At 37.3% G+C, this 23,147-nt stretch overlaps 10 protein-coding genes across 10 annotated transcripts; 5 read left to right on the top strand and 5 right to left on the bottom strand.

Annotated features, from left to right (window-relative positions):
• Positions 1–1,362: 1,362 nt before the first annotated feature.
• LOC137931438 (chorion class B protein PC10-like) lies at positions 1,363–1,923 on the bottom strand. Its single transcript, XM_068774829.1, has 2 exons — positions 1,870–1,923; positions 1,363–1,788 (listed from the first exon to the last, which is right to left on the bottom strand). Exons 1-2 carry the CDS (start codon positions 1,921–1,923, stop codon positions 1,363–1,365), a joined length of 480 nt encoding a protein of 159 aa, XP_068630930.1.
• Positions 1,924–2,305: 382 nt separating this feature from the next.
• LOC137931437 (chorion class A protein Ld2/Ld41-like) lies at positions 2,306–2,733 on the top strand. The gene is made up of 2 exons (XM_068774828.1): positions 2,306–2,362; positions 2,443–2,733. The coding sequence occupies exons 1-2, from the start codon at positions 2,306–2,308 to the stop codon at positions 2,731–2,733; spliced, it is 348 nt and encodes a 115-aa protein (XP_068630929.1).
• A 3,537-nt stretch (positions 2,734–6,270) lies between these two features.
• LOC137931436 (chorion class B protein PC10-like) lies at positions 6,271–6,831 on the bottom strand. Its single transcript, XM_068774827.1, has 2 exons — positions 6,778–6,831; positions 6,271–6,696 (listed from the first exon to the last, which is right to left on the bottom strand). Exons 1-2 carry the CDS (start codon positions 6,829–6,831, stop codon positions 6,271–6,273), a joined length of 480 nt encoding a protein of 159 aa, XP_068630928.1.
• A 382-nt stretch (positions 6,832–7,213) lies between these two features.
• LOC137931435 (chorion class A protein Ld2/Ld41-like) lies at positions 7,214–7,641 on the top strand. The gene is made up of 2 exons (XM_068774826.1): positions 7,214–7,270; positions 7,351–7,641. Exons 1-2 carry the CDS (start codon positions 7,214–7,216, stop codon positions 7,639–7,641), a joined length of 348 nt encoding a protein of 115 aa, XP_068630927.1.
• Positions 7,642–11,178: 3,537 nt separating this feature from the next.
• On the bottom strand, positions 11,179–11,739 carry LOC137931434 (chorion class B protein PC10-like). The gene is made up of 2 exons (XM_068774825.1): positions 11,686–11,739; positions 11,179–11,604 (listed from the first exon to the last, which is right to left on the bottom strand). The coding sequence occupies exons 1-2, from the start codon at positions 11,737–11,739 to the stop codon at positions 11,179–11,181; spliced, it is 480 nt and encodes a 159-aa protein (XP_068630926.1).
• A 382-nt stretch (positions 11,740–12,121) lies between these two features.
• LOC137931433 (chorion class A protein Ld2/Ld41-like) lies at positions 12,122–12,549 on the top strand. Its single transcript, XM_068774824.1, has 2 exons — positions 12,122–12,178; positions 12,259–12,549. The coding sequence occupies exons 1-2, from the start codon at positions 12,122–12,124 to the stop codon at positions 12,547–12,549; spliced, it is 348 nt and encodes a 115-aa protein (XP_068630925.1).
• A 3,536-nt stretch (positions 12,550–16,085) lies between these two features.
• On the bottom strand, positions 16,086–16,646 carry LOC137931432 (chorion class B protein PC10-like). The gene is made up of 2 exons (XM_068774822.1): positions 16,593–16,646; positions 16,086–16,511 (listed from the first exon to the last, which is right to left on the bottom strand). Exons 1-2 carry the CDS (start codon positions 16,644–16,646, stop codon positions 16,086–16,088), a joined length of 480 nt encoding a protein of 159 aa, XP_068630923.1.
• A 382-nt stretch (positions 16,647–17,028) lies between these two features.
• Positions 17,029–17,456, top strand: LOC137931431 (chorion class A protein Ld2/Ld41-like). The gene is made up of 2 exons (XM_068774821.1): positions 17,029–17,085; positions 17,166–17,456. The coding sequence occupies exons 1-2, from the start codon at positions 17,029–17,031 to the stop codon at positions 17,454–17,456; spliced, it is 348 nt and encodes a 115-aa protein (XP_068630922.1).
• Positions 17,457–20,992: 3,536 nt separating this feature from the next.
• LOC137931430 (chorion class B protein PC10-like) lies at positions 20,993–21,397 on the bottom strand. Its single transcript, XM_068774820.1, has one exon. It carries the CDS (start codon positions 21,395–21,397, stop codon positions 20,993–20,995), a length of 405 nt encoding a protein of 134 aa, XP_068630921.1.
• Positions 21,398–21,934: 537 nt separating this feature from the next.
• Positions 21,935–22,362, top strand: LOC137931428 (chorion class A protein Ld2/Ld41-like). The gene is made up of 2 exons (XM_068774819.1): positions 21,935–21,991; positions 22,072–22,362. The coding sequence occupies exons 1-2, from the start codon at positions 21,935–21,937 to the stop codon at positions 22,360–22,362; spliced, it is 348 nt and encodes a 115-aa protein (XP_068630920.1).
• The last annotated feature ends 785 nt before the right edge of the window (positions 22,363–23,147 follow it).

The raw sequence follows: 23,147 nt of genomic DNA, 5'->3' as shown, positions 1-23,147 counted from the left end.
ATGAAAGAACATAAAATGCATGTAAGAAGAGAGAGAAAATAAAAAAGATCGTGAAAAAATTAATAAACTGTAAAACAAAAGTCCCTGTCCCCAAAAATTAGGGGTACGAGAGGCTCCCAATAGCGGGGGCCATATAAAAAAAATATAACTTAGGAAACTTTTAGGGTAGAAATATTCTTAAACGAAAAAAAATCACAATAAGTTGGAAGTTTTTTTTATTTTCTGTCCGGATGAAGTCGCTGACACAGCTAGCTTATAAATGTTAATAGTTTGTTAACAAAAGCTCGGAGGTCTAAGTTTTGCTGCGTTAAACAAACCAGTCATACCAAGCGCAGATCTGTTTACAGATTTTTTCTTTCACACAAGTATTTCAAAATTAATTGTAACATTTATTGAAAACTTTCAAACAATATAAAACCAAATAAAGATATATTTTATAAATGTATAGTATTAATATTAATGTTAAAACATGTCGTATTAATATATTGAATGAGAGCTTATTCAATACTTCTTGACCGCATTTTCATTAACATTTACCTATACCTGTAAATCAATGATATATTTATGCATCAAATACTCTCTTATCGTACAAATTATATTAGTTCTATTATCATCCAATCCTTTATTCGTAGTTAATAGTTACCATGTTTATCGAATAAAAAGACATAGACATTAATACATATACATAACACATAATCAATATCATTTATTTTAAAAGCAAACATTACTAGATTGGCGGTAAAAAAACAATGCCATTTGATTTGTAACATTAGCGCTTACAAATTGCAAAAAAATCTCTCTCTCTTAAGGACCGAAATACATAGAGTCATAATAATAGCGATTAAAAATAATAGGTGTATAGATTGGTTCCATGATATCTGAAATAAAATACTCTTATGTGAAGCAAACCGAATGTTGGATTCATAAAGGAAAGCTTAGTCTAGCATGGTTTCGGTAGATGTTATTGCTGTTATCTCTGTGGCTTTGACAGCTTTAACTCAACAGAACGTTCGAAATCGGGGTCCTTTGTAGCTTATATTTATAGAAACTTGTTGCTACAAATTTGATATTTATACCCCTGAGCGAATAATATAACAAATGGAGCTAAAATTCGCTTGTGTGGTCATATTACCGAGAATCGTCTTTTCATTACCCATTCGTTATTAAAATAGAAAGCAAAAAGAACTAAAATGCATTAACACATGTATTATATTGCACATAAATTACAATGGTAACGTTTTACCGAACAGAATAATTGCTGCTAAACCATCACAATGAAAGAGCTAATGTTGATTTGTTTTTTATTTTAAATTCCGAGTTAATTTCGTAAGCGCATTATTGTATAGATAATTTATGATATATTTAATGGAGAGCTCCACACCCGCACACTCGCAAGCCGCTGCAAGCGCCTCCAGATTGTAGACCGGCAGCCGGCGCGGGGCCGGCGAAGTCCTCGCTCACGATGGCCACGTCGCCGTAGCCGCAGCCGTACGACACGGCGCCCGCACCGGCGGAGGGCACCGCGCCCTCCAGCTGCGTGCTGCCGAGGAATGGCAGCTGCCCGGTCACAGCCAGCACGCCCGCGTACTCGTTCTCCGACAGCACGGACACGCCGTGCGGTGGCACGGGGGAGGCGCTGGTCACGGCAAAGCCTCCGCCGTCGGCGGCGGCCAGCGCGGCGGCGGCGGCCAGAGAACACTCATGGTAAGCCGGGACCACGTCGTACCGCCCCCCACTGCACCCGCTGTACCCGCGCTGCGGCACGCATTGCCCGCAGACACTCTGCAACTGAACCAAATCACAATTAAGTCACACTCATGAAAACTAATTGAATAGCATTTCATTTTTTAATTTCCTCATTAAACTCACCGATACTAAAAATCCGAGGAAGCTGCAGAGGCGTACGATGTTCGTGGCTGGCATTTTGTTTACTTGCACTTCAGTACTTTGAATGAACGAGTGGGTAGTCAGTGAGTAACTTTGAACTCTTATTCCTGGCTTTTATATTGTCCTATCATACATTTGTTTGTCAATTGTTGAGAATTACATAATTTGCAAAATACGATAGGCATATTAGACGTGACCAAGTTACGAAAGTAGATGATAATTTGCAATGCAATTGTTTATTTTCGTCGAAACGGTTAACCTGTTGTCTTAAGATTGTGTTTCAGAATTCTTCGTTGATGCAAAACCACGTAAACGCTGATTAGTTAAAGGCGGTTTCAAAACTAATACATTCCACAGTATAAAAGCATACGCGCGTGAATAACTAATCAAGTCAGTGAAACAGCAGAAAGAAACAGACATGTCACCGTTCGCCTTCCTCGGAGTATTGTCATGCATGACCGCGTGCGTTGTTCAGGTAAAGGAGGAGCATAGTCCACAAACATATTTGTCTACTCGTATTATAAAAAGGTTTTGAATGTATTTGTTAATGTTCAGAACGCGATCGGGCAGTGCGTGATGCCACAATACGGAGCGGGTCTCGTGTTGGGAGGCCGCGGTCTGGGCGGCTGCGGCAGGGGCGCTGCGGAGCCGGTGGGCGCGTACGGCGGGGCCGGGACGGGTGACCTGGACGTCGCCGGCGAGCTGCCCGTGGCGGGCACCACGCTCGTCTCCGGACAGGTGCCGATACTGGGCGCCGTGCAGTTCGCAGGGGAGGTGCCCTCGGCAGGCGTGGTCACCATCGTAGGACAGTGCGGCTGTGACTGCCACGGCAACCTGCTGTATTGATCAATTCATTAATTCAAGATTTAAATAAATTTGATCTTATGTTTTCGACTTTTGACTTTTATTTCAAATCATTATTTGTGCAGTGTGTTCGTAACATCGCAAAGTGACAACAACATGTGATAAACTTAGTAAGATATATGTCGTATTCATAATATGCTGCGTACTGTAAATGAAAACGGTTAAAGGGACTTTAACCGTTTTCATTTACAGTATGATGTGATGTTTGTCGAAATAAGACCTCTTTTTCTCTCTCTCCTTCAAATAAATCTGTGCTGTCGTTAGAGAGTGTTGCAATTATCGAAACTGCTGCAACAATGAGACGTTTGCGTTGTTGTAGTAGGGTTTGATGTTTGGACTCTAGGTTAACGTGTATTTATGGAAGGCCTGTAGTATCCAAATAAAATAACATATATTTTAGAAAATATTAAAGTTGATATCGTACTATTACATAAATCTCTTCGTTTTGTACGTGTAAACATAAAATCTACATTTTTCAACACAAGATAAATTTAATTCAATGTACTATAATTTTTATATTTACACTTTCACCCCTTTAAAACGTTTAAACCAATTTATTTCCAATCACCCTGTGTAAAGGGATCGCTCTGAATATGTAATACTATTTTTTTAGCAGTAAATAGTCTAGAGGGACAGAAAGTAAACAATGATTAATTTTAGTATGTCGTAATTAGAATTTCGAAAAGGCTGTTACTAACCGTCACACCAACATTGCGTTATTTACCATTTGCAGAAAGTTTATTTTTGGGATAGATACATTTGCCTTGTGTTTAGCAACATAGTTTTCATTGAAGTTAAAATCTCCCTCTCTAGTTCTAGTTACAAATGGGCTTCTCGTGTACGTAGCACGCGTACGGTACTACCAGCGGGAAGTTAACGGAAGGGGTACGTACAGTAAATTGTCTATAACGATGACAAGCTATATAAAATATTATTAACGGAGATCGAATAATTGTATATATAAGTCAATGTAATTTTTTAAGGTAATAAATTATGGAGACGGCTTTAGGAAGTTACAAATAAATGAAACAACAAAAATATTTTTAGCAGTATATTCTAGAGGACAAACAAATGAAGTTTGTCGTCTCCCACGAACGAGCAGGTATTGTTATCCGTCTCACTCATACATACGTAAAGTGGTTTCCATAATAAGCCACCACGTGAACTTGAGGTACCTATGCATCGCAATATTCAATCTCTGGTAATGAATAAACATTTGCCTTGAAAATTAAAAGGTATAAGGTAAAGGTTTTGTGTTCTTAATCTGATTGACGACGTGTTAGAAACATTACATATCGATAGAACGAAACGTTTTAATTGAATGATTGCAAATATATATATTCGTGTCTATAACATTTCCACATTTTGTAATTTATACGCTTCCAGAATTGACTCAATTATATTTTTAGATAGTACTAAAAATAACTAAGAAACATCTGGTATAAAGAATAAAAGAAGATACGATACGAAATGAATGATACGATAGTGAAAGAGCAAGTCAATTCTGCACCCTAATTCGTTTTCTACTTTACATTAACATGTGTTTTTTTTTCTATAAGCTGCTACGCTACATTAATAACTCATATTAAAAGAATTGTTGATACGATAGTGTAATAATTGATGCTCCGTTTAATAATTTAAAAAGTTAGTAAATTTTCATCAAATTATCTATACAAATATATAAACCTTGAGTGTCTGTTTGTAATATTAAAATAACTGTTTTTTATTAAATGCTGAATATATAAACAAGGCGTATACCAAATATACATTTTTTTTTCTTAATCTGTCCATCTATTTGTTCCGACTAATCACTCAAATGGCATGACGAATTTTGACGAGACTTATACTGTCAGCTATCTAATGTAAAAGGATATAACTCGGTCTAGTGTAAAAATCAAGGAGGAATCAATAGCCTCCCTGATAAGAGAAGAAATAACAAAGGAAGTCTTCCTATTACTCTGTAGAGATATAATTAGTAAAAATGTAAATAACTAAAATCAATTAAAATAATGTAAAACAATGTGATAATGTAATAATTTTATATAGAAATAAAATAAAAATATAAAATAAAGAAAATGTAAATGGGTAATGAGGGATGAATGGAAGGCGTTATAGAGCGAAATGGTAAGAAAGAAGGAATGTGGTAAGAAATATCGAATGAAAGAACATAAAATGCATGTAAGAAGAGAGAGAAAATAAAAAAGATCGTGAAAAAATTAATAAACTGTAAAACAAAAGTCCCTGTCCCCAAAAATTAGGGGTACGAGAGGCTCCCAATAGCGGGGGCCATATAAAAAAAATATAACTTAGGAAACTTTTAGGGTAGAAATATTCTTAAACGAAAAAAAATCACAATAAGTTGGAAGTTTTTTTTATTTTCTGTCCGGATGAAGTCGCTGACACAGCTAGCTTATAAATGTTAATAGTTTGTTAACAAAAGCTCGGAGGTCTAAGTTTTGCTGCGTTAAACAAACCAGTCATACCAAGCGCAGATCTGTTTACAGATTTTTTCTTTCACACAAGTATTTCAAAATTAATTGTAACATTTATTGAAAACTTTCAAACAATATAAAACCAAATAAAGATATATTTTATAAATGTATAGTATTAATATTAATGTTAAAACATGTCGTATTAATATATTGAATGAGAGCTTATTCAATACTTCTTGACCGCATTTTCATTAACATTTACCTATACCTGTAAATCAATGATATATTTATGCATCAAATACTCTCTTATCGTACAAATTATATTAGTTCTATTATCATCCAATCCTTTATTCGTAGTTAATAGTTACCATGTTTATCGAATAAAAAGACATAGACATTAATACATATACATAACACATAATCAATATCATTTATTTTAAAAGCAAACATTACTAGATTGGCGGTAAAAAAACAATGCCATTTGATTTGTAACATTAGCGCTTACAAATTGCAAAAAAATCTCTCTCTCTTAAGGACCGAAATACATAGAGTCATAATAATAGCGATTAAAAATAATAGGTGTATAGATTGGTTCCATGATATCTGAAATAAAATACTCTTATGTGAAGCAAACCGAATGTTGGATTCATAAAGGAAAGCTTAGTCTAGCATGGTTTCGGTAGATGTTATTGCTGTTATCTCTGTGGCTTTGACAGCTTTAACTCAACAGAACGTTCGAAATCGGGGTCCTTTGTAGCTTATATTTATAGAAACTTGTTGCTACAAATTTGATATTTATACCCCTGAGCGAATAATATAACAAATGGAGCTAAAATTCGCTTGTGTGGTCATATTACCGAGAATCGTCTTTTCATTACCCATTCGTTATTAAAATAGAAAGCAAAAAGAACTAAAATGCATTAACACATGTATTATATTGCACATAAATTACAATGGTAACGTTTTACCGAACAGAATAATTGCTGCTAAACCATCACAATGAAAGAGCTAATGTTGATTTGTTTTTTATTTTAAATTCCGAGTTAATTTCGTAAGCGCATTATTGTATAGATAATTTATGATATATTTAATGGAGAGCTCCACACCCGCACACTCGCAAGCCGCTGCAAGCGCCTCCAGATTGTAGACCGGCAGCCGGCGCGGGGCCGGCGAAGTCCTCGCTCACGATGGCCACGTCGCCGTAGCCGCAGCCGTACGACACGGCGCCCGCACCGGCGGAGGGCACCGCGCCCTCCAGCTGCGTGCTGCCGAGGAATGGCAGCTGCCCGGTCACAGCCAGCACGCCCGCGTACTCGTTCTCCGACAGCACGGACACGCCGTGCGGTGGCACGGGGGAGGCGCTGGTCACGGCAAAGCCTCCGCCGTCGGCGGCGGCCAGCGCGGCGGCGGCGGCCAGAGAACACTCATGGTAAGCCGGGACCACGTCGTACCGCCCCCCACTGCACCCGCTGTACCCGCGCTGCGGCACGCATTGCCCGCAGACACTCTGCAACTGAACCAAATCACAATTAAGTCACACTCATGAAAACTAATTGAATAGCATTTCATTTTTTAATTTCCTCATTAAACTCACCGATACTAAAAATCCGAGGAAGCTGCAGAGGCGTACGATGTTCGTGGCTGGCATTTTGTTTACTTGCACTTCAGTACTTTGAATGAACGAGTGGGTAGTCAGTGAGTAACTTTGAACTCTTATTCCTGGCTTTTATATTGTCCTATCATACATTTGTTTGTCAATTGTTGAGAATTACATAATTTGCAAAATACGATAGGCATATTAGACGTGACCAAGTTACGAAAGTAGATGATAATTTGCAATGCAATTGTTTATTTTCGTCGAAACGGTTAACCTGTTGTCTTAAGATTGTGTTTCAGAATTCTTCGTTGATGCAAAACCACGTAAACGCTGATTAGTTAAAGGCGGTTTCAAAACTAATACATTCCACAGTATAAAAGCATACGCGCGTGAATAACTAATCAAGTCAGTGAAACAGCAGAAAGAAACAGACATGTCACCGTTCGCCTTCCTCGGAGTATTGTCATGCATGACCGCGTGCGTTGTTCAGGTAAAGGAGGAGCATAGTCCACAAACATATTTGTCTACTCGTATTATAAAAAGGTTTTGAATGTATTTGTTAATGTTCAGAACGCGATCGGGCAGTGCGTGATGCCACAATACGGAGCGGGTCTCGTGTTGGGAGGCCGCGGTCTGGGCGGCTGCGGCAGGGGCGCTGCGGAGCCGGTGGGCGCGTACGGCGGGGCCGGGACGGGTGACCTGGACGTCGCCGGCGAGCTGCCCGTGGCGGGCACCACGCTCGTCTCCGGACAGGTGCCGATACTGGGCGCCGTGCAGTTCGCAGGGGAGGTGCCCTCGGCAGGCGTGGTCACCATCGTAGGACAGTGCGGCTGTGACTGCCACGGCAACCTGCTGTATTGATCAATTCATTAATTCAAGATTTAAATAAATTTGATCTTATGTTTTCGACTTTTGACTTTTATTTCAAATCATTATTTGTGCAGTGTGTTCGTAACATCGCAAAGTGACAACAACATGTGATAAACTTAGTAAGATATATGTCGTATTCATAATATGCTGCGTACTGTAAATGAAAACGGTTAAAGGGACTTTAACCGTTTTCATTTACAGTATGATGTGATGTTTGTCGAAATAAGACCTCTTTTTCTCTCTCTCCTTCAAATAAATCTGTGCTGTCGTTAGAGAGTGTTGCAATTATCGAAACTGCTGCAACAATGAGACGTTTGCGTTGTTGTAGTAGGGTTTGATGTTTGGACTCTAGGTTAACGTGTATTTATGGAAGGCCTGTAGTATCCAAATAAAATAACATATATTTTAGAAAATATTAAAGTTGATATCGTACTATTACATAAATCTCTTCGTTTTGTACGTGTAAACATAAAATCTACATTTTTCAACACAAGATAAATTTAATTCAATGTACTATAATTTTTATATTTACACTTTCACCCCTTTAAAACGTTTAAACCAATTTATTTCCAATCACCCTGTGTAAAGGGATCGCTCTGAATATGTAATACTATTTTTTTAGCAGTAAATAGTCTAGAGGGACAGAAAGTAAACAATGATTAATTTTAGTATGTCGTAATTAGAATTTCGAAAAGGCTGTTACTAACCGTCACACCAACATTGCGTTATTTACCATTTGCAGAAAGTTTATTTTTGGGATAGATACATTTGCCTTGTGTTTAGCAACATAGTTTTCATTGAAGTTAAAATCTCCCTCTCTAGTTCTAGTTACAAATGGGCTTCTCGTGTACGTAGCACGCGTACGGTACTACCAGCGGGAAGTTAACGGAAGGGGTACGTACAGTAAATTGTCTATAACGATGACAAGCTATATAAAATATTATTAACGGAGATCGAATAATTGTATATATAAGTCAATGTAATTTTTTAAGGTAATAAATTATGGAGACGGCTTTAGGAAGTTACAAATAAATGAAACAACAAAAATATTTTTAGCAGTATATTCTAGAGGACAAACAAATGAAGTTTGTCGTCTCCCACGAACGAGCAGGTATTGTTATCCGTCTCACTCATACATACGTAAAGTGGTTTCCATAATAAGCCACCACGTGAACTTGAGGTACCTATGCATCGCAATATTCAATCTCTGGTAATGAATAAACATTTGCCTTGAAAATTAAAAGGTATAAGGTAAAGGTTTTGTGTTCTTAATCTGATTGACGACGTGTTAGAAACATTACATATCGATAGAACGAAACGTTTTAATTGAATGATTGCAAATATATATATTCGTGTCTATAACATTTCCACATTTTGTAATTTATACGCTTCCAGAATTGACTCAATTATATTTTTAGATAGTACTAAAAATAACTAAGAAACATCTGGTATAAAGAATAAAAGAAGATACGATACGAAATGAATGATACGATAGTGAAAGAGCAAGTCAATTCTGCACCCTAATTCGTTTTCTACTTTACATTAACATGTGTTTTTTTTTCTATAAGCTGCTACGCTACATTAATAACTCATATTAAAAGAATTGTTGATACGATAGTGTAATAATTGATGCTCCGTTTAATAATTTAAAAAGTTAGTAAATTTTCATCAAATTATCTATACAAATATATAAACCTTGAGTGTCTGTTTGTAATATTAAAATAACTGTTTTTTATTAAATGCTGAATATATAAACAAGGCGTATACCAAATATACATTTTTTTTTCTTAATCTGTCCATCTATTTGTTCCGACTAATCACTCAAATGGCATGACGAATTTTGACGAGACTTATACTGTCAGCTATCTAATGTAAAAGGATATAACTCGGTCTAGTGTAAAAATCAAGGAGGAATCAATAGCCTCCCTGATAAGAGAAGAAATAACAAAGGAAGTCTTCCTATTACTCTGTAGAGATATAATTAGTAAAAATGTAAATAACTAAAATCAATTAAAATAATGTAAAACAATGTGATAATGTAATAATTTTATATAGAAATAAAATAAAAATATAAAATAAAGAAAATGTAAATGGGTAATGAGGGATGAATGGAAGGCGTTATAGAGCGAAATGGTAAGAAAGAAGGAATGTGGTAAGAAATATCGAATGAAAGAACATAAAATGCATGTAAGAAGAGAGAGAAAATAAAAAAGATCGTGAAAAAATTAATAAACTGTAAAACAAAAGTCCCTGTCCCCAAAAATTAGGGGTACGAGAGGCTCCCAATAGCGGGGGCCATATAAAAAAAATATAACTTAGGAAACTTTTAGGGTAGAAATATTCTTAAACGAAAAAAAATCACAATAAGTTGGAAGTTTTTTTTATTTTCTGTCCGGATGAAGTCGCTGACACAGCTAGCTTATAAATGTTAATAGTTTGTTAACAAAAGCTCGGAGGTCTAAGTTTTGCTGCGTTAAACAAACCAGTCATACCAAGCGCAGATCTGTTTACAGATTTTTTCTTTCACACAAGTATTTCAAAATTAATTGTAACATTTATTGAAAACTTTCAAACAATATAAAACCAAATAAAGATATATTTTATAAATGTATAGTATTAATATTAATGTTAAAACATGTCGTATTAATATATTGAATGAGAGCTTATTCAATACTTCTTGACCGCATTTTCATTAACATTTACCTATACCTGTAAATCAATGATATATTTATGCATCAAATACTCTCTTATCGTACAAATTATATTAGTTCTATTATCATCCAATCCTTTATTCGTAGTTAATAGTTACCATGTTTATCGAATAAAAAGACATAGACATTAATACATATACATAACACATAATCAATATCATTTATTTTAAAAGCAAACATTACTAGATTGGCGGTAAAAAAACAATGCCATTTGATTTGTAACATTAGCGCTTACAAATTGCAAAAAAATCTCTCTCTCTTAAGGACCGAAATACATAGAGTCATAATAATAGCGATTAAAAATAATAGGTGTATAGATTGGTTCCATGATATCTGAAATAAAATACTCTTATGTGAAGCAAACCGAATGTTGGATTCATAAAGGAAAGCTTAGTCTAGCATGGTTTCGGTAGATGTTATTGCTGTTATCTCTGTGGCTTTGACAGCTTTAACTCAACAGAACGTTCGAAATCGGGGTCCTTTGTAGCTTATATTTATAGAAACTTGTTGCTACAAATTTGATATTTATACCCCTGAGCGAATAATATAACAAATGGAGCTAAAATTCGCTTGTGTGGTCATATTACCGAGAATCGTCTTTTCATTACCCATTCGTTATTAAAATAGAAAGCAAAAAGAACTAAAATGCATTAACACATGTATTATATTGCACATAAATTACAATGGTAACGTTTTACCGAACAGAATAATTGCTGCTAAACCATCACAATGAAAGAGCTAATGTTGATTTGTTTTTTATTTTAAATTCCGAGTTAATTTCGTAAGCGCATTATTGTATAGATAATTTATGATATATTTAATGGAGAGCTCCACACCCGCACACTCGCAAGCCGCTGCAAGCGCCTCCAGATTGTAGACCGGCAGCCGGCGCGGGGCCGGCGAAGTCCTCGCTCACGATGGCCACGTCGCCGTAGCCGCAGCCGTACGACACGGCGCCCGCACCGGCGGAGGGCACCGCGCCCTCCAGCTGCGTGCTGCCGAGGAATGGCAGCTGCCCGGTCACAGCCAGCACGCCCGCGTACTCGTTCTCCGACAGCACGGACACGCCGTGCGGTGGCACGGGGGAGGCGCTGGTCACGGCAAAGCCTCCGCCGTCGGCGGCGGCCAGCGCGGCGGCGGCGGCCAGAGAACACTCATGGTAAGCCGGGACCACGTCGTACCGCCCCCCACTGCACCCGCTGTACCCGCGCTGCGGCACGCATTGCCCGCAGACACTCTGCAACTGAACCAAATCACAATTAAGTCACACTCATGAAAACTAATTGAATAGCATTTCATTTTTTAATTTCCTCATTAAACTCACCGATACTAAAAATCCGAGGAAGCTGCAGAGGCGTACGATGTTCGTGGCTGGCATTTTGTTTACTTGCACTTCAGTACTTTGAATGAACGAGTGGGTAGTCAGTGAGTAACTTTGAACTCTTATTCCTGGCTTTTATATTGTCCTATCATACATTTGTTTGTCAATTGTTGAGAATTACATAATTTGCAAAATACGATAGGCATATTAGACGTGACCAAGTTACGAAAGTAGATGATAATTTGCAATGCAATTGTTTATTTTCGTCGAAACGGTTAACCTGTTGTCTTAAGATTGTGTTTCAGAATTCTTCGTTGATGCAAAACCACGTAAACGCTGATTAGTTAAAGGCGGTTTCAAAACTAATACATTCCACAGTATAAAAGCATACGCGCGTGAATAACTAATCAAGTCAGTGAAACAGCAGAAAGAAACAGACATGTCACCGTTCGCCTTCCTCGGAGTATTGTCATGCATGACCGCGTGCGTTGTTCAGGTAAAGGAGGAGCATAGTCCACAAACATATTTGTCTACTCGTATTATAAAAAGGTTTTGAATGTATTTGTTAATGTTCAGAACGCGATCGGGCAGTGCGTGATGCCACAATACGGAGCGGGTCTCGTGTTGGGAGGCCGCGGTCTGGGCGGCTGCGGCAGGGGCGCTGCGGAGCCGGTGGGCGCGTACGGCGGGGCCGGGACGGGTGACCTGGACGTCGCCGGCGAGCTGCCCGTGGCGGGCACCACGCTCGTCTCCGGACAGGTGCCGATACTGGGCGCCGTGCAGTTCGCAGGGGAGGTGCCCTCGGCAGGCGTGGTCACCATCGTAGGACAGTGCGGCTGTGACTGCCACGGCAACCTGCTGTATTGATCAATTCATTAATTCAAGATTTAAATAAATTTGATCTTATGTTTTCGACTTTTGACTTTTATTTCAAATCATTATTTGTGCAGTGTGTTCGTAACATCGCAAAGTGACAACAACATGTGATAAACTTAGTAAGATATATGTCGTATTCATAATATGCTGCGTACTGTAAATGAAAACGGTTAAAGGGACTTTAACCGTTTTCATTTACAGTATGATGTGATGTTTGTCGAAATAAGACCTCTTTTTCTCTCTCTCCTTCAAATAAATCTGTGCTGTCGTTAGAGAGTGTTGCAATTATCGAAACTGCTGCAACAATGAGACGTTTGCGTTGTTGTAGTAGGGTTTGATGTTTGGACTCTAGGTTAACGTGTATTTATGGAAGGCCTGTAGTATCCAAATAAAATAACATATATTTTAGAAAATATTAAAGTTGATATCGTACTATTACATAAATCTCTTCGTTTTGTACGTGTAAACATAAAATCTACATTTTTCAACACAAGATAAATTTAATTCAATGTACTATAATTTTTATATTTACACTTTCACCCCTTTAAAACGTTTAAACCAATTTATTTCCAATCACCCTGTGTAAAGGGATCGCTCTGAATATGTAATACTATTTTTTTAGCAGTAAATAGTCTAGAGGGACAGAAAGTAAACAATGATTAATTTTAGTATGTCGTAATTAGAATTTCGAAAAGGCTGTTACTAACCGTCACACCAACATTGCGTTATTTACCATTTGCAGAAAGTTTATTTTTGGGATAGATACATTTGCCTTGTGTTTAGCAACATAGTTTTCATTGAAGTTAAAATCTCCCTCTCTAGTTCTAGTTACAAATGGGCTTCTCGTGTACGTAGCACGCGTACGGTACTACCAGCGGGAAGTTAACGGAAGGGGTACGTACAGTAAATTGTCTATAACGATGACAAGCTATATAAAATATTATTAACGGAGATCGAATAATTGTATATATAAGTCAATGTAATTTTTTAAGGTAATAAATTATGGAGACGGCTTTAGGAAGTTACAAATAAATGAAACAACAAAAATATTTTTAGCAGTATATTCTAGAGGACAAACAAATGAAGTTTGTCGTCTCCCACGAACGAGCAGGTATTGTTATCCGTCTCACTCATACATACGTAAAGTGGTTTCCATAATAAGCCACCACGTGAACTTGAGGTACCTATGCATCGCAATATTCAATCTCTGGTAATGAATAAACATTTGCCTTGAAAATTAAAAGGTATAAGGTAAAGGTTTTGTGTTCTTAATCTGATTGACGACGTGTTAGAAACATTACATATCGATAGAACGAAACGTTTTAATTGAATGATTGCAAATATATATATTCGTGTCTATAACATTTCCACATTTTGTAATTTATACGCTTCCAGAATTGACTCAATTATATTTTTAGATAGTACTAAAAATAACTAAGAAACATCTGGTATAAAGAATAAAAGAAGATACGATACGAAATGAATGATACGATAGTGAAAGAGCAAGTCAATTCTGCACCCTAATTCGTTTTCTACTTTACATTAACATGTGTTTTTTTTTCTATAAGCTGCTACGCTACATTAATAACTCATATTAAAAGAATTGTTGATACGATAGTGTAATAATTGATGCTCCGTTTAATAATTTAAAAAGTTAGTAAATTTTCATCAAATTATCTATACAAATATATAAACCTTGAGTGTCTGTTTGTAATATTAAAATAACTGTTTTTTATTAAATGCTGAATATATAAACAAGGCGTATACCAAATATACATTTTTTTTCTTAATCTGTCCATCTATTTGTTCCGACTAATCACTCAAATGGCATGACGAATTTTGACGAGACTTATACTGTCAGCTATCTAATGTAAAAGGATATAACTCGGTCTAGTGTAAAAATCAAGGAGGAATCAATAGCCTCCCTGATAAGAGAAGAAATAACAAAGGAAGTCTTCCTATTACTCTGTAGAGATATAATTAGTAAAAATGTAAATAACTAAAATCAATTAAAATAATGTAAAACAATGTGATAATGTAATAATTTTATATAGAAATAAAATAAAAATATAAAATAAAGAAAATGTAAATGGGTAATGAGGGATGAATGGAAGGCGTTATAGAGCGAAATGGTAAGAAAGAAGGAATGTGGTAAGAAATATCGAATGAAAGAACATAAAATGCATGTAAGAAGAGAGAGAAAATAAAAAAGATCGTGAAAAAATTAATAAACTGTAAAACAAAAGTCCCTGTCCCCAAAAATTAGGGGTACGAGAGGCTCCCAATAGCGGGGGCCATATAAAAAAAATATAACTTAGGAAACTTTTAGGGTAGAAATATTCTTAAACGAAAAAAAATCACAATAAGTTGGAAGTTTTTTTTATTTTCTGTCCGGATGAAGTCGCTGACACAGCTAGCTTATAAATGTTAATAGTTTGTTAACAAAAGCTCGGAGGTCTAAGTTTTGCTGCGTTAAACAAACCAGTCATACCAAGCGCAGATCTGTTTACAGATTTTTTCTTTCACACAAGTATTTCAAAATTAATTGTAACATTTATTGAAAACTTTCAAACAATATAAAACCAAATAAAGATATATTTTATAAATGTATAGTATTAATATTAATGTTAAAACATGTCGTATTAATATATTGAATGAGAGCTTATTCAATACTTCTTGACCGCATTTTCATTAACATTTACCTATACCTGTAAATCAATGATATATTTATGCATCAAATACTCTCTTATCGTACAAATTATATTAGTTCTATTATCATCCAATCCTTTATTCGTAGTTAATAGTTACCATGTTTATCGAATAAAAAGACATAGACATTAATACATATACATAACACATAATCAATATCATTTATTTTAAAAGCAAACATTACTAGATTGGCGGTAAAAAAACAATGCCATTTGATTTGTAACATTAGCGCTTACAAATTGCAAAAAAATCTCTCTCTCTTAAGGACCGAAATACATAGAGTCATAATAATAGCGATTAAAAATAATAGGTGTATAGATTGGTTCCATGATATCTGAAATAAAATACTCTTATGTGAAGCAAACCGAATGTTGGATTCATAAAGGAAAGCTTAGTCTAGCATGGTTTCGGTAGATGTTATTGCTGTTATCTCTGTGGCTTTGACAGCTTTAACTCAACAGAACGTTCGAAATCGGGGTCCTTTGTAGCTTATATTTATAGAAACTTGTTGCTACAAATTTGATATTTATACCCCTGAGCGAATAATATAACAAATGGAGCTAAAATTCGCTTGTGTGGTCATATTACCGAGAATCGTCTTTTCATTACCCATTCGTTATTAAAATAGAAAGCAAAAAGAACTAAAATGCATTAACACATGTATTATATTGCACATAAATTACAATGGTAACGTTTTACCGAACAGAATAATTGCTGCTAAACCATCACAATGAAAGAGCTAATGTTGATTTGTTTTTTATTTTAAATTCCGAGTTAATTTCGTAAGCGCATTATTGTATAGATAATTTATGATATATTTAATGGAGAGCTCCACACCCGCACACTCGCAAGCCGCTGCAAGCGCCTCCAGATTGTAGACCGGCAGCCGGCGCGGGGCCGGCGAAGTCCTCGCTCACGATGGCCACGTCGCCGTAGCCGCAGCCGTACGACACGGCGCCCGCACCGGCGGAGGGCACCGCGCCCTCCAGCTGCGTGCTGCCGAGGAATGGCAGCTGCCCGGTCACAGCCAGCACGCCCGCGTACTCGTTCTCCGACAGCACGGACACGCCGTGCGGTGGCACGGGGGAGGCGCTGGTCACGGCAAAGCCTCCGCCGTCGGCGGCGGCCAGCGCGGCGGCGGCGGCCAGAGAACACTCATGGTAAGCCGGGACCACGTCGTACCGCCCCCCACTGCACCCGCTGTACCCGCGCTGCGGCACGCATTGCCCGCAGACACTCTGCAACTGAACCAAATCACAATTAAGTCACACTCATGAAAACTAATTGAATAGCATTTCATTTTTTAATTTCCTCATTAAACTCACCGATACTAAAAATCCGAGGAAGCTGCAGAGGCGTACGATGTTCGTGGCTGGCATTTTGTTTACTTGCACTTCAGTACTTTGAATGAACGAGTGGGTAGTCAGTGAGTAACTTTGAACTCTTATTCCTGGCTTTTATATTGTCCTATCATACATTTGTTTGTCAATTGTTGAGAATTACATAATTTGCAAAATACGATAGGCATATTAGACGTGACCAAGTTACGAAAGTAGATGATAATTTGCAATGCAATTGTTTATTTTCGTCGAAACGGTTAACCTGTTGTCTTAAGATTGTGTTTCAGAATTCTTCGTTGATGCAAAACCACGTAAACGCTGATTAGTTAAAGGCGGTTTCAAAACTAATACATTCCACAGTATAAAAGCATACGCGCGTGAATAACTAATCAAGTCAGTGAAACAGCAGAAAGAAACAGACATGTCACCGTTCGCCTTCCTCGGAGTATTGTCATGCATGACCGCGTGCGTTGTTCAGGTAAAGGAGGAGCATAGTCCACAAACATATTTGTCTACTCGTATTATAAAAAGGTTTTGAATGTATTTGTTAATGTTCAGAACGCGATCGGGCAGTGCGTGATGCCACAATACGGAGCGGGTCTCGTGTTGGGAGGCCGCGGTCTGGGCGGCTGCGGCAGGGGCGCTGCGGAGCCGGTGGGCGCGTACGGCGGGGCCGGGACGGGTGACCTGGACGTCGCCGGCGAGCTGCCCGTGGCGGGCACCACGCTCGTCTCCGGACAGGTGCCGATACTGGGCGCCGTGCAGTTCGCAGGGGAGGTGCCCTCGGCAGGCGTGGTCACCATCGTAGGACAGTGCGGCTGTGACTGCCACGGCAACCTGCTGTATTGATCAATTCATTAATTCAAGATTTAAATAAATTTGATCTTATGTTTTCGACTTTTGACTTTTATTTCAAATCATTATTTGTGCAGTGTGTTCGTAACATCGCAAAGTGACAACAACATGTGATAAACTTAGTAAGATATATGTCGTATTCATAATATGCTGCGTACTGTAAATGAAAACGGTTAAAGGGACTTTAACCGTTTTCATTTACAGTATGATGTGATGTTTGTCGAAATAAGACCTCTTTTTCTCTCTCTCCTTCAAATAAATCTGTGCTGTCGTTAGAGAGTGTTGCAATTATCGAAACTGCTGCAACAATGAGACGTTTGCGTTGTTGTAGTAGGGTTTGATGTTTGGACTCTAGGTTAACGTGTATTTATGGAAGGCCTGTAGTATCCAAATAAAATAACATATATTTTAGAAAATATTAAAGTTGATATCGTACTATTACATAAATCTCTTCGTTTTGTACGTGTAAACATAAAATCTACATTTTTCAACACAAGATAAATTTAATTCAATGTACTATAATTTTTATATTTACACTTTCACCCCTTTAAAACGTTTAAACCAATTTATTTCCAATCACCCTGTGTAAAGGGATCGCTCTGAATATGTAATACTATTTTTTTAGCAGTAAATAGTCTAGAGGGACAGAAAGTAAACAATGATTAATTTTAGTATGTCGTAATTAGAATTTCGAAAAGGCTGTTACTAACCGTCACACCAACATTGCGTTATTTACCATTTGCAGAAAGTTTATTTTTGGGATAGATACATTTGCCTTGTGTTTAGCAACATAGTTTTCATTGAAGTTAAAATCTCCCTCTCTAGTTCTAGTTACAAATGGGCTTCTCGTGTACGTAGCACGCGTACGGTACTACCAGCGGGAAGTTAACGGAAGGGGTACGTACAGTAAATTGTCTATAACGATGACAAGCTATATAAAATATTATTAACGGAGATCGAATAATTGTATATATAAGTCAATGTAATTTTTTAAGGTAATAAATTATGGAGACGGCTTTAGGAAGTTACAAATAAATGAAACAACAAAAATATTTTTAGCAGTATATTCTAGAGGACAAACAAATGAAGTTTGTCGTCTCCCACGAACGAGCAGGTATTGTTATCCGTCTCACTCATACATACGTAAAGTGGTTTCCATAATAAGCCACCACGTGAACTTGAGGTACCTATGCATCGCAATATTCAATCTCTGGTAATGAATAAACATTTGCCTTGAAAATTAAAAGGTATAAGGTAAAGGTTTTGTGTTCTTAATCTGATTGACGACGTGTTAGAAACATTACATATCGATAGAACGAAACGTTTTAATTGAATGATTGCAAATATATATATTCGTGTCTATAACATTTCCACATTTTGTAATTTATACGCTTCCAGAATTGACTCAATTATATTTTTAGATAGTACTAAAAATAACTAAGAAACATCTGGTATAAAGAATAAAAGAAGATACGATACGAAATGAATGATACGATAGTGAAAGAGCAAGTCAATTCTGCACCCTAATTCGTTTTCTACTTTACATTAACATGTGTTTTTTTTTCTATAAGCTGCTACGCTACATTAATAACTCATATTAAAAGAATTGTTGATACGATAGTGTAATAATTGATGCTCCGTTTAATAATTTAAAAAGTTAGTAAATTTTCATCAAATTATCTATACAAATATATAAACCTTGAGTGTCTGTTTGTAATATTAAAATAACTGTTTTTTATTAAATGCTGAATATATAAACAAGGCGTATACCAAATATACATTTTTTTTCTTAATCTGTCCATCTATTTGTTCCGACTAATCACTCAAATGGCATGACGAATTTTGACGAGACTTATACTGTCAGCTATCTAATGTAAAAGGATATAACTCGGTCTAGTGTAAAAATCAAGGAGGAATCAATAGCCTCCCTGATAAGAGAAGAAATAACAAAGGAAGTCTTCCTATTACTCTGTAGAGATATAATTAGTAAAAATGTAAATAACTAAAATCAATTAAAATAATGTAAAACAATGTGATAATGTAATAATTTTATATAGAAATAAAATAAAAATATAAAATAAAGAAAATGTAAATGGGTAATGAGGGATGAATGGAAGGCGTTATAGAGCGAAATGGTAAGAAAGAAGGAATGTGGTAAGAAATATCGAATGAAAGAACATAAAATGCATGTAAGAAGAGAGAGAAAATAAAAAAGATCGTGAAAAAATTAATAAACTGTAAAACAAAAGTCCCTGTCCCCAAAAATTAGGGGTACGAGAGGCTCCCAATAGCGGGGGCCATATAAAAAAAATATAACTTAGGAAACTTTTAGGGTAGAAATATTCTTAAACGAAAAAAAATCACAATAAGTTGGAAGTTTTTTTTATTTTCTGTCCGGATGAAGTCGCTGACACAGCTAGCTTATAAATGTTAATAGTTTGTTAACAAAAGCTCGGAGGTCTAAGTTTTGCTGCGTTAAACAAACCAGTCATACCAAGCGCAGATCTGTTTACAGATTTTTTCTTTCACACAAGTATTTCAAAATTAATTGTAACATTTATTGAAAACTTTCAAACAATATAAAACCAAATAAAGATATATTTTATAAATGTATAGTATTAATATTAATGTTAAAACCTGTCGTATTAATATATTGAATGAGAGCTTATTCAATACTTCTTGACCGCATTTTCATTAACATTTACCTATACCTGTAAATCAATGATATATTTATGCATCAAATACTCTCTTATCGTACAAATTATATTAGTTCTATTATCATCCAATCCTTTATTCGTAGTTAATAGTTACCATGTTTATCGAATAAAAAGACATAGACATTAATACATATACATAACACATAATCAATATCATTTATTTTAAAAGCAAACATTACTAGATTGGCGGTAAAAAAACAATGCCATTTGATTTGTAACATTAGCGCTTACAAATTGCAAAAAAATCTCTCTCTCTTAAGGACCGAAATACATAGAGTCATAATAATAGCGATTAAAAATAATAGGTGTATAGATTGGTTCCATGATATCTGAAATAAAATACTCTTATGTGAAGCAAACCGAATGTTGGATTCATAAAGGAAAGCTTAGTCTAGCATGGTTTCGGTAGATGTTATTGCTGTTATCTCTGTGGCTTTGACAGCTTTAACTCAACAGAACGTTCGAAATCGGGGTCCTTTGTAGCTTATATTTATAGAAACTTGTTGCTACAAATTTGATATTTATACCCCTGAGCGAATAATATAACAAATGGAGCTAAAATTCGCTTGTGTGGTCATATTACCGAGAATCGTCTTTTCATTACCCATTCGTTATTAAAATAGAAAGCAAAAAGAACTAAAATGCATTAACACATGTATTATATTGCACATAAATTACAATGGTAACGTTTTACCGAACAGAATAATTGCTGCTAAACCATCACAATGAAAGAGCTAATGTTGATTTGTTTTTTATTTTAAATTCCGAGTTAATTTCGTAAGCGCATTATTGTATAGATAATTTATGATATATTTAATGGAGAGCTCCACACCCGCACACTCGCAAGCCGCTGCAAGCGCCTCCAGATTGTAGACCGGCAGCCGGCGCGGGGCCGGCGAAGTCCTCGCTCACGATGGCCACGTCGCCGTAGCCGCAGCCGTACGACACGGCGCCCGCACCGGCGGAGGGCACCGCGCCCTCCAGCTGCGTGCTGCCGAGGAATGGCAGCTGCCCGGTCACAGCCAGCACGCCCGCGTACTCGTTCTCCGACAGCACGGACACGCCGTGCGGTGGCACGGGGGAGGCGCTGGTCACGGCAAAGCCTCCGCCGTCGGCGGCGGCCAGCGCGGCGGCGGCGGCCAGAGAACACTCATGGTAAGCCGGGACACGTCGTACCGCCCCCCACTGCACCCGCTGTACCCGCGCTGCGGCACGCATTGCCCGCAGACACTCTGCAACTGAACCAAATCACAATTAAGTCACACTCATGAAAACTAATTGAATAGCATTTCATTTTTTAATTTCCTCATTAAACTCACCGATACTAAAAATCCGAGGAAGCTGCAGAGGCGTACGATGTTCGTGGCTGGCATTTTGTTTACTTGCACTTCAGTACTTTGAATGAACGAGTGGGTAGTCAGTGAGTAACTTTGAACTCTTATTCCTGGCTTTTATATTGTCCTATCATACATTTGTTTGTCAATTGTTGAGAATTACATAATTTGCAAAATACGATAGGCATATTAGACGTGACCAAGTTACGAAAGTAGATGATAATTTGCAATGCAATTGTTTATTTTCGTCGAAACGGTTAACCTGTTGTCTTAAGATTGTGTTTCAGAATTCTTCGTTGATGCAAAACCACGTAAACGCTGATTAGTTAAAGGCGGTTTCAAAACTAATACATTCCACAGTATAAAAGCATACGCGCGTGAATAACTAATCAAGTCAGTGAAACAGCAGAAAGAAACAGACATGTCACCGTTCGCCTTCCTCGGAGTATTGTCATGCATGACCGCGTGCGTTGTTCAGGTAAAGGAGGAGCATAGTCCACAAACATATTTGTCTACTCGTATTATAAAAAGGTTTTGAATGTATTTGTTAATGTTCAGAACGCGATCGGGCAGTGCGTGATGCCACAATACGGAGCGGGTCTCGTGTTGGGAGGCCGCGGTCTGGGCGGCTGCGGCAGGGGCGCTGCGGAGCCGGTGGGCGCGTACGGCGGGGCCGGGACGGGTGACCTGGACGTCGCCGGCGAGCTGCCCGTGGCGGGCACCACGCTCGTCTCCGGACAGGTGCCGATACTGGGCGCCGTGCAGTTCGCAGGGGAGGTGCCCTCGGCAGGCGTGGTCACCATCGTAGGACAGTGCGGCTGTGACTGCCACGGCAACCTGCTGTATTGATCAATTCATTAATTCAAGATTTAAATAAATTTGATCTTATGTTTTCGACTTTTGACTTTTATTTCAAATCATTATTTGTGCAGTGTGTTCGTAACATCGCAAAGTGACAACAACATGTGATAAACTTAGTAAGATATATGTCGTATTCATAATATGCTGCGTACTGTAAATGAAAACGGTTAAAGGGACTTTAACCGTTTTCATTTACAGTATGATGTGATGTTTGTCGAAATAAGACCTCTTTTTCTCTCTCTCCTTCAAATAAATCTGTGCTGTCGTTAGAGAGTGTTGCAATTATCGAAACTGCTGCAACAATGAGACGTTTGCGTTGTTGTAGTAGGGTTTGATGTTTGGACTCTAGGTTAACGTGTATTTATGGAAGGCCTGTAGTATCCAAATAAAATAACATATATTTTAGAAAATATTAAAGTTGATATCGTACTATTACATAAATCTCTTCGTTTTGTACGTGTAAACATAAAATCTACATTTTTCAACACAAGATAAATTTAATTCAATGTACTATAATTTTTATATTTACACTTTCACCCCTTTAAAACGTTTAAACCAATTTATTTCCAATCACCCTGTGTAAAGGGATCGCTCTGAATATGTAATACTATTTTTTTAGCAGTAAATAGTCTAGAGGGACAGAAAGTAAACAATGATTAATTTTAGTATGTCGTAATTAGAATTTCGAAAAGGCTGTTACTAACCGTCACACCAACATTGCGTTATTTACCATTTGCAGAAAGTTTATTTTTGGGATAGATACATTTGCCTTG

This window comes from Battus philenor, unplaced genomic scaffold (genome assembly GCF_028537555.1).
Source record: "Battus philenor isolate CCGP_79_NKW_IND1 unplaced genomic scaffold, ilBatPhil1.0.hap1 SCAF_75, whole genome shotgun sequence".
Taxonomy (NCBI): domain Eukaryota; kingdom Metazoa; phylum Arthropoda; class Insecta; order Lepidoptera; family Papilionidae; genus Battus; species Battus philenor.
This window is presented reverse-complemented; position numbering and strand designations above follow the sequence as displayed.